At 37.3% G+C, this 13,213-nt stretch overlaps 2 protein-coding genes across 2 annotated transcripts in view; both read left to right on the top strand.

Annotated features, from left to right (window-relative positions):
* The window catches only part of LOC109212040 (DNA-directed RNA polymerases I, II, and III subunit RPABC5), a 2,826-nt gene extending 395 nt beyond the window's left edge, over positions 1–2,431 (top strand). The window contains exons 3-4 of the mRNA XM_019375654.1: positions 853–947; positions 2,148–2,431. Coding sequence (XP_019231199.1) covers positions 853–947; positions 2,148–2,173 — 121 coding nt within the window. The 3' untranslated portion in view covers positions 2,174–2,431. The remainder of the gene's footprint in view (positions 1–852; positions 948–2,147) is intronic.
* Positions 2,432–3,850: 1,419 nt separating this feature from the next.
* On the top strand, positions 3,851–8,790 carry LOC109212036. Its single transcript, XM_019375650.1, has 2 exons — positions 3,851–4,820; positions 7,076–8,790. Exons 1-2 carry the CDS (start codon positions 4,579–4,581, stop codon positions 8,430–8,432), a joined length of 1,599 nt encoding a protein of 532 aa, XP_019231195.1. The 5' UTR covers positions 3,851–4,578; the 3' UTR covers positions 8,433–8,790.
* Positions 8,791–13,213: the final 4,423 nt, after the last annotated feature.

Below are 13,213 nucleotides of genomic sequence, written 5' to 3' on the forward strand. Positions count from 1 at the left end.
CCCCACCCCCCTGAAAAAAAGAACTGTCACTGGGTCTTTTAATGGCTCTATGAATTGGTCCAATAGTTTACTATTATGGACAGTTAATTATTAAAAATGTTTTTTTTTGATAATCCAGCTGAAAATGGGCAGAGGCTACCTTTCAATCCCATACGAATTGATAATTGGACATAATTTGATATGATCTGCGTTGTGCATAGCTGCGGGAAGTAGTACGTTAGGCTTTATTAGTAGTCAAGAATAAGTGGTTAAGTTTGTTATAGAGTTAAAGAGTTTGACAGTTTGGGCCCTCACTCATTTACACTTAAGTCAATTAGTTTATCACTTTACATTCTAGTCCATCTTCCTAGTAAGGAGGTATATGTATCGGATTGAGCTCATTTGAAAGATATCAAAGTATGAATTCTGCTCTCTTCTCTTCTTAGTTCCTTAATTCCTTTAATTTTCTATCTGTTATTCCCAAGTTACATCATAATTGGACTATCTTTTACATTGTTAGTCAACATATCCGGGGTTGTGACAGAGAATGCGAAGCTTTAGGATGTAAATCTTACATATGCCCAGGGCGGATGTAATCTTAATGTTATGGGTTCATTCAATCCAGTAGTTTGGCTCAAACCTTGTATATGTGTTAAAAGAAATCACTAAATAAGTAGATTTTTGAATCCAATAAATCAAATGGACTGTGGTAGAATTTTGAACTTGAACCCATAAAGTTTAAATCTTGGATCTGCTTCTGCATAGGCGGACCAATTGATTGATTCGGAAAGAAACTGGCAGAACTCTGTAAAATCGTTTGACTTTCAGTGATATTCTCATGGATCTCTTAATATGTATTATCTCTTTCTGTAGGGATGCACTTGATGCACTGAATTTGGTTCGATATTGCTGTCGTAGAATGCTGATGACACATGTTGACCTCATTGAGAAGCTTCTCAACTACAACAGTACTATCCTCCTCTTTGCAAATACATACTATGTTGTGAACAAGTAGATTAACATAGTATGCTTGAAATAAGAACTTTTGGTCCATCGACTATCTGTGACTACAAATCGTTTGACTTGATATTGGAGCATAAAATGTGTACTTATCCTATAATGCCAACTGACAGGGCTATATTAATTTAAAAATTGTATCCTTGTTGGTTTAGGATATTGTGCAGTGTCAATAGAGAGGGCTGTCACAATAATACATGTAAAATTCTCAAGCAATTATCCTCCAGCTCTATTGTTTTTTTGCATTAAGGTGAAAGGTTACTTTGTGGACATAGTTCTTCATGTGAGCTCGAAGAGTTACACTCACTTTCAGTTGCTGAATATTTTGATACCACCAATGGTGAATAAACTACTTGTTCCTGACTTATTCTCCTTTCTTAATCATGTATTCAGAAGGTAGAACCTCTTCTTAGAACACCTCGCAGTCCTCTGTCAAATTGATTGATTACCTGTGTAGATTAGCATTTCCATATAGATTTATCGTGCTTTGTGATAGAAGCGTAGATCCAGAGTAGGAGGTCATTTCACCAGTCCCTTCATCCTATCATGGAAGCACCAAATCAATACCCATGACCAGGGTCTGTCGTGTACTTCCCAGAGGCGGTCAGTCGATCTATCTTTAGCAATAGCACCATAGCATTTCCTACAAATATGTGCCTTGACTGGACATTTGGAAAAGTCAGCATCACCTCAACAAAGTAGACTATGATGCTACTTAAGACCTAGCCAATATGGAATACTAACCACATGGTTACCTGTTGCAGTCATCAAAAGAACAATTAGAAAAAATATACTCATGTTCTGCAGAGAGGTGAACATGGGAATACCAGATAAAACTACTATTAGTTAATGCTTTTATCTGTACGTGGGATTATACTGGGTATGTTGTTGTTGTTGTAGTTGTAGTATGTTTCAACTATAACCAATGATGAACTTTAATAACTTTTTAAGGTCCAATGAGATCGATTTTCTAAGGAAGCCTTGTTTGTTCATCTGTATCTAATCTTGCTGCTAAAATTGATATTATATTCTTGATATTTCCATCTTCCAAGGTGCTGCGTTTGGTTTATCACTTCTCAATACTTGCTGTTAAGAGAAGCTGGATTCTATGCTAACATGATCATCTTTTGCTCCTTTTTTTCGTGTGGCAGCACTGGAGAAATCCGAGGGCACTTGAAACAATTTCCTGAAGTAATCAGCTTAAGTAGCAAGTGTTTATACCTAGCATGTTTCTCCTTTTGTATGTTTCCTCTTTCTAGTTGGAAGGAGGTAGTTAAAATGTTGGAGTGAAGACTTTCGAATCTTGTAACTCGTTAGTAAACAGTATTATGTTGAACACAGTAGGTGTCCGTTCCATCTTTTCCCTTTATCTTCTCTAGTCCCTCAATGTAATAGAAATTTTATGAAGGAAAAAAAAAATCCTTTTGGCGGCTTATAAAGGTAAAGGAAGGAGTAACTAAGTAGGGAAGTGGATGAAAGATTGCTGAAAGAAAAATTTCTACTGCAATATTTTTCCTCTACTTGTCCCTATCTTTGATCAGAGTCAAATTAAGAGTAGAATTAGAGAGGGAAAATTAGTTGGAGCAAGCCTTGCATGTGAAAGAAGGTGGTTTGGGCAACGATCAGTGTGGAATTGAGCTGTTGGAATCAATCAATTTTAATGAATCATTGACAGATAGGGTTCCTACATGTGATTTGTTAAATGGTTACGACGTTTGGGAGTTTTGCGTTATTTGAGTTATGACGTTGGAAGTTTTTGGTTATTTTTGAAATTTTTTCTAAAGTAACGAAGAACCTAGTCCTACCTAAAGTTGGAAGTTTTGGGTTATTTTTGAAATGCAGATAAGAGTTTCAATTTAAACTTTAATAAGGGGTTGTTTGGTTTGAAGACAAATTATGCTGCGATGTGCGATTAGGTATTTCAATATTATTTCTTATTGGTTCTTTAGTACCCATGTTATATTATTTTTGGGATTGTCAATTTAACTGCTTTACCTGGAATTATTATTCCACTCTTTGGCATTTAGATTATTCCGGCACTATTTTTAATATTGGGATAACTTATTTCGAGATTAGTAAGAAAATAAAGGATAGGGCAATACTTAATTTTTGTCCCGGGATTATTTTTGCTTATCCATCGTACCAAACGCGACCTAAAAGAATTGGATTATTTTTGCTTATCTTAGCTTATTTTTCTCAGTTTTCAACTACAAAGTTAACATGTTTTAACAATGAACAGTCATTATCATGCACGTCACACATGAAAAAATAACATGTACCAATTTTACAATTCTTCATTCAATCTACACTTGTGAATTAAGTATGAACAAGACGTTTAACGGATACCACGTTCATAACAATTGGGTCTAGCTAGAGTATACTCTCCTTATGAAATTACTTTCTCATTATCGAATAGAAAACCAAAATTCACAAATAAAACTTGAATCTTTAATTTAAAAAAAAATTAAGCTCACGGAAATGGAATTAATCTATTTCCCATAGGGGATACTTTAAAAGGTTGATCCTCATATTTAATTTATTATCTTCTCGTTCTCCTTTTTTTTTTTTTTGGAGTTTATTCTTCTCTTTTCTACAACATTGGCAACAATATACAGTGTTTTCCTTGGAAAAGCGTTGACGGTGGGGGTTGAATGGGAGAATGTTAGAAAGAAAGAGGAAGACACAAACGTGAAAAACGTAAATGCACCAAAATAATAGTACTACTGAAAAAGGTAGACAGAAAAAGAAGCAGCACAATAGTATATTCTGTTGTTTTAGTTAAACAGATACTAATATTGATTACTTAATATTGTCCACAATGTAGTATATTATGTTACCACTTACCATCACTTATGTTTCATTCTTTGATGATTAAACTAATTCAATCTTTCTGTTTTTGTAAATCTTTTTTCGCTTATTCTAAATTTTGAACAAAAGAAATAATTTAAAAAAAAGACTTACCATGCCTGCAGTTTCCTGTCTCCTGCATATCCTTGTGCTTTCTCTTTCTGACAGGAAATTTACATTTTCCCTATATTTCGGATTTGAAAAATCCCATTTTTTAAGCATATTCTGAGCTACTTGTTCCCCATTTCTCTGCAATACACTCTCTTTCTATATCTGTATCTATTATTTCAATGATAGTTACCACAACCCTTTATTACAGACTTCTCTGAAGCTACCTGGAAGATACCACAAACAAGCATTTTGAGCTAAAATGCAATTTAAGCTTCAATTCTGGATCTAAAGTTATAATCTTTTCTTGATTTAAAAGACCCCCATTTGAATTAAAGCTATAAAAATGGTGGGTTTAGTAGAATCTTGGTGTTTCTGTAATGGGGTGGCATTTTGATCTAAAATGCTATTTTAGCTTCAATTCTGGATTTAAAGTTACAATCTTTTCTTGATTTAAAAGAACCCCATTTGAATTGAAGCTGCAATGATGGTGCGTTTAGTAGAATCTTGGTTTCTGTAATGGAGGTGACATTTTGAGCTAAAATGCTATTTCAGCTTCAGTTCTGGATTTAAAGTTACAATCTTTTCTTGAATTAAAAGAACCCCATTTGAATTAAAGCTATAAAAATGGTGGGTTTAGTAGAATCTTGGTGTTTTTGTAATGGGGGTGGCAAGTCTGAGAAAATGAAAGGTACCATTTTTTCAAGCAAAGGTCCTGCTATGGCTCGTATAGCTGCTACTGGTACTGGTTTCTTGATCCACCGGAATCTGCTGCTTACAACACATGTTATTCTTCCTTCTGTGGCTGCTGCTGAATCTGCTGAGATCCACCTCCAAAATGGTGTAGCTGCTTGCCTTTTTCCCCACAGGTCAGTTTTTATTCTAATTGAATTTATTCTTGTATTGTAGTTTTTGCTCTATAAAGTGGTATAATTACATTGGATCCATATGGTTGACTCCTACTAGTGTGATATTGAAGCGTAGTGATTATTGTAGTTATCTTTGTTCAGACACCAAAAGATGAAAGCTTTCCATGGTGTACATTATCAGCTTTCCTCTTATTGACTTTTATCTTTGTATTGTAGCTTTTGCTTTGTATAATGGAATAGATACATAAGATTCATATGGTTAAATCCAACTTGTTTGGGATTGAGATATTATCGTTGTTGTTTTTTAATTGTAGTTCTATCTTTGTTCAGATTCTAAAAGGGGAAAGCTTTCCTCTATTGTGCTTTGTAATTCCACCAAATGAATTATTTTTAGTAAAATGTTTACTCATAGTATTGGAATCTGTCAAAATCTTCTCCATTGACAGACCTTCTCTTTATTTGGCATTGGCACCATTTCAAGCTCCAACCTGATACTTCTGTTAACTAAGTACCATTTCCCTACCCCGGGAAGGGAAAAAGAAAAGAACTTCTCGTCACCCGTAGTCAAAAAAGGAGAAAGTGGGATGATGAATTAGTAATTTGGTTGTCTATTTCCCTGTAAAAGAAAAGCACGCTACAGTTTCATGAAGAGTTAGTGTTGTTGAAGTGAGAGTGCTTCTGTGCTTCTGGAAATTGTTTTTTTTTTCTCATGAGACAGAATTTTGCAGTAAATCTGTACATTTGAAAGGTATTTCATAATTTAGTCAATCATATGACTTGGAGCTGGATATCGGTTAATGTATCAGAAAATAAGTAAATATTTAAAGAAGACTACGAGGTAGATTCAAGATTGAAGTTTCTTCTCCATTTAACGAATAATATATTTATTGATTCAGATAGGACGCTTATGTTTTGGACCTTATACTTGCCAATAAAATGTTCAGTTGGTGAACGGCTTTTTGCTATGCATGTACATAATCATATCTGGTCCTGAAAAATTGGTGGTCTTAAATTGAGGTTATCATGTGGGTTACGTACTTTGATCTATTGGAAGAGCATACCAAGTGTTTAAAACTACTTAAGAAAGATTGCCATGCATTGATATCACACTTGAACTTCAGAAAAGAATTAGAGATCTGTGGCATATATTACAACTCAATTCCAGCAGAGCATCTAAACTGAATATCTCCACATTTTTACACTGAAAGGTCAAAAAAAAAGACAAGACTTCAGTTGCTTCCCTGCCTGCTTTCTGTTTCTAAAAATCCTCTGAATTTTTCATTCCAATATAACACAAAAGATGCATCAATGAATTGCTTCCTAGATGTTTTGGCTGCGGTTCTGCACTTTTCCCCCTTTCCAGCCCTCATGCCATAAGGACTGTTTTAGGACTTTAGGCATTACCAACTTTTAGCTGAGCAAGTTGAGACAAGTACGGCATCTGACTTACAACTGAATAGTGAAGAAAAAGATGATTAACAAATTCAATTATCATGAATTGTGAGTGGAAACTCTCTTCATCAAATTATGACGAGTCATGAGTAAGACAAGTCTCACGTTCTGCTATTCAACCAAAACATGCTACCCTTGAGGGGAATTTTGCTTTTCCAAATTAACTTCAATGGTCAATCCGCGATTCCTAGTAGAGACTCAAAGGTTCTGTAGCCTGAATCAACTGTAAAAGTACCCTTACTGTCACTGTCGATCTTAGAAAATTTTTACCTTCATTGCCCCAGCTCCGCTCCTCCAATCTACTTAATTTATCCAGCTCCGATTCTTGATAGTTCTTCAAAGACTGATTTTACAACAGCTTGCGGATCTGTACTGAGCAACAGTAGCGTCTGAAATCTGTAGTTGTATATGAATAAATCAAGATATGCTTCACGCAAGGGAGTATGAGAGTCCATCCAAATTTTGTCTTTTGCCCATCACTTACCTTATTCTAAGTAAATGGTTTGACATCTGTCCACAAGCCTCTTATATGATTCCACACTACACAGCTTTGAGGGTTTGCTCATTTAGTGCATGGGCGCTTCAATGTTGCGTACTTGCATTTCTGTTCCCCTCTCTTCTTTTTTTCTGGAGAGGGGAAACATTCAAAAAATCCCCTGCTATCTGGCACTAGATTCCTTCTTATGATTGAGTGAGCGCTTGTTAACTCATTTTGCTTCTGATAGGGGATTGCTTCTTAATGTTACGCATCATCACCTGTATATTTAATTTTTCACCCTGGTCATTTTTTTTTTTTTTTGCAGGTTCTTTATTACGAGCTCTATACTGGATCTGACTATAGTGGGCCTTGATGTCATGGATGGAGACACAAATGCGAATGTTCAGCAACCTCACTACCTGAAAACTTGTTCCAAACCTAGTCTGGAGCTGGGTAATGTCGTTTATCTGTTAGGTTATAGCGAGAAAAAGGAGTTGACAGCTGGCGAAGGAAAAGTGGCAATAGCCACTGACAATCTTATAAAGCTGTCAACTGATGGAATAACTTGGAGGCCGGGTTCTGCTGGTTTTGATGTTCATGGCAATCTTGCCTTTATGGTATGTGATCCTATGAAGCTAGCAACATCTCCTAACTCCAAATCCTCGTCAACTTCACCGTCCCCATTATCATCATGGAAAGACTGTCCTATGCAATTTGGCATACCGTTACCTATCATATGCGACTGGTTGAACCAACACTGGGAAGGGAGCCTTGATGACCTCAACAAACCCAAGTTACCGCTGATTCGGCTGATGTCGTCTGGTCAAAAGAGTGAGCATTCTTGTGCCTCCTTCACAATGCGGCGCATTTTTAAGTCAACTGAAGCTGATAATGAAGGGACACCATCATCTTCGAACCGAATATCGAGACCTAGAGAGGATCCGGGACCAAGCTGTTCTGCTGTTGCCACTAATTTGGAAGAGGAAGCAGTAACTCCTGATCCGCATGCTATTATCACTCATGTCCAGGGAGTTCCAACTCCTGAAATTTTTGAGTCGCGAAAGTTAACTTCAACACCAGCTAGGAAGAAGGAAAGTAGTACTCAAATCCAGCTTTTGGATATTAATTTTCCACCAAGGATTATTAAAACTGCTGAGTCACCACAGCTTGCCCGTAAGATCTTATCCAATGCTGATGATAATTTTATCAATAAAGCGAGAGAAGAAAAATCAAGTGGCGCTGAGGTTTCCTCGACTGGATCTGTTAATGGGGCCCAGAGTGAGGTTCAATCAAGTTCCTCTCTCATAGAAGTATTGGAAGCTCAAAATGAATACAGTAGCGATGGAGAGACGACAATGTACTCTGCAGAAACTGCTGAAAGCCGAAACTATCCAAGTCCTAAAGGGGGAAAGTTTCAGCAAGTAGGCAGAAGCCAAAGTTGTGTTAACTACAACAGATGGAAGCCGACTTCAAAAATTTCAGCAGCTCGTAGGGCAACGCAAGAACAGAAGAGGAGCACTATGCAAGGAAGAAAGGTCTATTCACAAGGGGCAACTTCTCAAAGGAGTAACGACTATTACAGCCCGACAGTAGCTTCAATCATGAAGAAACGGAATAACTTGGAGCTGCAAACCAAACCCCGTCTAAGTGCAGGAAATTCATCGCCAAGATGGAATTTCTGATTGAGAAATTCTGAAAAAAAATCATTCTTTTTATCAAGCTCTCCTTTTTTTGGGCTTATATACAGGTTATATTGGTGATTTACTGGGACTTGAATGACATTCACTAGTTAAGGATTGGCTAGTAACTGCTGCTTATCATTCTGTTGGCTGACAAAGCAAAATAGGTGATACAACATAGAAATTCAAGTGTAATGAGAAGTGAAAACAAAGGAAATGTGTGGTACTGTATTCTCTGAGGTAAATAATTCTCAGAAAAAGTAACTTGCTTTTTCTGAAGTGTAACTTAACCTCATTTTGATGCAATTCCTTATTATGTATATTTACTCTATGCAAACCAATAAAATTGGCTTCACTTTCATTTTCTTGTCTTAGTATGCTGATTAGTTTGGAATCATAACCAGAAATAGTGTTTTCCTCTTTGAAATTTTAGTATGCAAGAAAGTCTTGACCTATGTTATTGATGCCAAAGAAAGACTATTGTGAGGGCCAATTTGAATCCCAGAAGCAGGTTTAGGAACATCATATGGCCTCGTTTGGCACAAGGGATAAGGGTTAATTAATCCCGGGACTAAATTTGAGATGAGTTTATCCCAAGTTTGGTTTGGTTGGGATAAAATCGCGGTATAACTAATCCTGGGATTTTAGTGTAATTTTAACCCTACGGGAGGGTGGGATAACAATCTCGAGATAACTAATCCCGTGATAATTAATCCCGGGATAACTTATTTCCCAACTAAACGACTCCTTAGAGTATAATCCATTGAAGGAATTTACAACATTTTGGTGTGAAATCTCATTTTCGTCCACCAAAACTTCCAAGAAAACAGACAAAATCATTAGAGACAGCGCTGGAGTTATGCAACACCAAGAGCGTCCGAGACCATACTTGCAGTGATCACATAGTACAGGATAGTCTTATTATAGTTACCACTGCTGTAGGCTTAGGGGCGGATTTACCTTAGGCTAAGCGGTGTTACACTATACCGCTTCGTTGGAAAATTTCACTACATACAAATATAAATGATATGCAAAAATTAACAAATCCTTACAAATAATATAGAATGACGCCACTTGGTAAATTTGTGTTGCTTGGTCCGTTGGTTAAGGCACTGCGCTTCTCGAGTTTGGTTCATTTATTTGTTTACTCTTTTAAATGTGACCTTGCTTATAAAAAAACCTGCGTACGTTACTCTGTAGGCTTGTGGCGTTCGGGTCAACTTGTATCATCTTGACTATCTCATTGGGTACCACACGTTACTCTGTAGGCTTGTGGCGTTCGGGTCAACTTGTATCATCTTGACTATCTCATTGGGTACCACAGTACAAACATCACATAATTGTTTCGGCTTATGTAGATGGGAAGGACTCACCTAGGATTGATCTACCATGATTCTTATCCGACTTTATTGACCGTTAGGTCACATTCTTGCGTGCGATTAGTAAGCAGACCAAAGACAAAAAGTCCACCTACTTGGCCAATAGTTAAGATCTTCACTGCAATATCAATAACTGTATACCTGTTTAGCCATACCATATTTTGTCATGATATTACAACATCTACCATTTTATACCTTTGGTTTTTTTCAGGTACAATAAATAGCCTTGTAGTAACAAGTACTACATTAATATTACCTAACAAAGATTATACATTGCTCTGTCCGTTAACCAACTGAAGAATAGGATAAAGTACTACTATCATGTCTAAGGGCAGCCCGGTGCACTAACCTTTGATCAACAGTCTAAGGGCAGTCCGTTGCATTATGCTCCCGCTATGTGCGGCGGGGAAGGGCCGGACCACAAGGGTGTATTGTACGCAGTCTTGCCCTACATTTTTGCAAGAGGCTGTTTTCATGGCTCGAACCCATGACTTCCTGGTCACATGACACCAACTTTACTAATTACGCAAAGGCTCCCCTTCTGCCACTATCATGTCTAAGATTGATAAATAAATGGAGTGCTCTAAACTCACTTGGCCTGATCCTATCCACTCCTCCTATAGCTTTTTCTTTCGTGACATACATGGGACAACCATGCAATCAGGGTTGTGCTATAGCTAATAAGGCTGGTGCCTTAGCCTTCAAATTTAGGGCCCTCATTTTTTTTTAGAAATAATAGGTATATAATTATTTAATTAAACTAAAGTTTAAAGTTTTTAGTATAACAGTAGACTTTTTCATATAAAAGAAAAGAATTTTTTTAGTTATATAAATATAACTGTTTGACTTACTTAAAATGGGTAGTATGAATAATTTTTCTAACGTGTGAATTGAAATTTATTTGATAAGAAAAAATAGTACAAATAGAAGATACTATATACTCAATCAAATAAAAAGGCTCGATTCTTTTCAAATGTTTATATTGCTTATAGAATAGTATTATCATTTCCTATAACAATTTCCTCAGCGGAAACAAGTTTTTCAAAATTAAAATTGATAAATCTTAGCTAAGATTAATAATGTCCCAAGAAAGATTAAATGAGTCGGCGATAATATCAATTGAAAAGGAATTATTGGAAGAAATCGATTATATTTTTTTTAACAATTTTGCATTTCAAAAAACTAGAAGTATAAAAAAACATATATATTATAAGTTTTTTTAAAAATAAATAAATTTTGACTTTAGGTCACGTGTGAGCTTGAGCCACCCTGCATGCAATAGATGTTGAAAGGAGTAATAAAGTTAGATGGTTTTTTTTTGTTTCATTTGTTTTTATGTTTCAGTGTCTCTTATATTTTTCATTCTTAGTTTCTTAAAGGAGTAATAAAGTTAGATGTTTTTTTTTTTTTTGTTTCATTTGTTTTTATGTTTCAGTGGCTCTTATATTTTTTATTCTTAGTTTCTTATTCAGTTATAGTTAAATAGACTAAACAAGTTATTAAAGCTAAACAATTATACCTGGATAAAGCATCCAAAAGGACAAAGCAACTCGTGTCTTTTTCCCTAAAAGCCCTTTTAGAATACACTCCCCTATGAGGGCCAAGGACTCAAGGGTAAAAATAAACTTATTGCTTATTTAATTTAAAATAAACACATATTTTAAATAATATCTTTGTATGGGTCAGAATCCGACCCCACGATAATTAACGAAGGTAATCCTGTCTTAAGCTAATTCATGATTGATTAGTGGTACGACCACTCAGAATTAACGGTATCCAACCCTTATCTGATTCGATCAACAAGGCCACGACCCGTCCGTCATTATGAAGGCGAAACCCCAACGTGGTCACGACCACTTATTGCCAACTCACGAAGCTCACAGCTATAAATACCAAGAGAGGAAGCCCTAGAAAGGGGGGCTTCTTCTTCTTTACTATTCAAGAGAGAGAGAGAGAAAGATATAACGATACACATATTATGGGAAAGTGGAACATCATTGTAAGGCTCTGAACCTCTTCATGGAGAGGCAGACCACAACAATACTATCAATAAAAGCTTTTAATGTCTCTCTTCCTAACGCTGAGTACTTATTTGCGCATCTTTCATTTGGTCTAATGGATTATTACAGTTTGCTATGATTTTTCCGTGATTTATTTATATTGTTTACACTCATAAGGTATATAATAACTTTTGAGCGAACAATTTGGCGCCGTCTGTGAGGATTTCCTAGCAAAATCGCGTAGTTCTTCCCTGGACCAAAAGGAAAGAAATGCCAAACTCGAAAGGGAACTCGAAGATCTCAAATCAAGATCCAAGTCCTCTCTCTCTCTCTCTCTCCGATCTCAGATAGTGCAAACAAAAAGAAGAAGCCCCCCCCCCCCCAAGGGAGGATCTCTGTAAAGCATCTCCCGCATCCCCGATACGGGCTCCGGCTGGAAACCGGCATGGAGATATCTCGAGCCGAGAGTCGCTTCAAGACAACCTACATACCCCGATTGGGAAGACAACGTATAAGCTGCTCAAGGTCTCGAATCAAAATCGAGCTTCAGCACCCAATACCCACAGCGTGAGACTCAGGTTATGCGCCTTCGCCATCAAAATCGACAAAGTTCAACAACAGTTGAACTGGGACTCAGGCTATGCGCCTTCGCCATTAAATCAAGGCCATGCGCCTTCGCCAGTAAGTTCAACTACGGTTGAACCAAGACTCAGGCTATGCGCCTTCCCATCAAAATCGACAAAGTTCAACAACAGTTGAACTGGGACTCAGGCTATGCGCCTTCGCCAGTAAGTTCAACTACGGTTGAACCAAGACTCAGGCTATGCGCCTTCGCCATCAAAATTGACAAAGTTCAACAATAGTTGAACTGGGACTCAGGCTATGCGCCTTCGCCATTAAATCAAGGCCATGCGCCTTCGCCAGTAAGTTCAACTACGGTTGAACCAAGACTCAGGCTATGCGCCTTCGCCATCAAAATGGACAAAGTTCAACAACAGTTGAACTGGGACTCAGGCTATGCGCCTTCACCATTAAATCAAGGCCATGCGCCTTCGCCAGTAAGTTCAACTACGGTTGAACCAAGACTCAGGCTATGCGCCTTCGCCATCAAAATGGACAAAGTTCAACAACAGTTGAACTGGGACTCAGGCTATGCGCCTTCGCCATTAAATCAAGGCCATGCGCCTTCGCCAGTAAGTTCAACTACGGTTGAACCAAGACTCAGGCTATGCGCCTTCGCCATCAAAATTGACAAAGTTCAACAACAGTTGAACTGGGACTCAGGCTATGCGCCTTCGCCAGTAAGTTCAACTACGGTTGAACCAAGACTCAGGCTATGCGCCTTCGCCATCAAAATGGACAAAGTTCAACAACAGTTGAACTGGGACTCAGGCTATGCGCCTTC

This window comes from Nicotiana attenuata, unplaced genomic scaffold (genome assembly GCF_001879085.1).
Source record: "Nicotiana attenuata strain UT unplaced genomic scaffold, NIATTr2, whole genome shotgun sequence".
Lineage (NCBI taxonomy): Eukaryota > Viridiplantae > Streptophyta > Magnoliopsida > Solanales > Solanaceae > Nicotiana > Nicotiana attenuata.

What these genes read in the sequence shown, in the direction of transcription:
- LOC109212036 (XM_019375650.1), top strand. Translation starts at nt 4,579, where the DNA reads ATGGTGGGTTTAGTAGAATCTTGGTGTTTTTGTAATGGGGGTGGCAAG. An exon ending in GCTTGCCTTTTTCCCCACAG is followed by an intron (nt 4,821 to 7,075) that starts GTCAGTTTTTAT and finishes TTTTTTTTGCAG; the next exon opens with GTTCTTTATTACGAGCTCTA.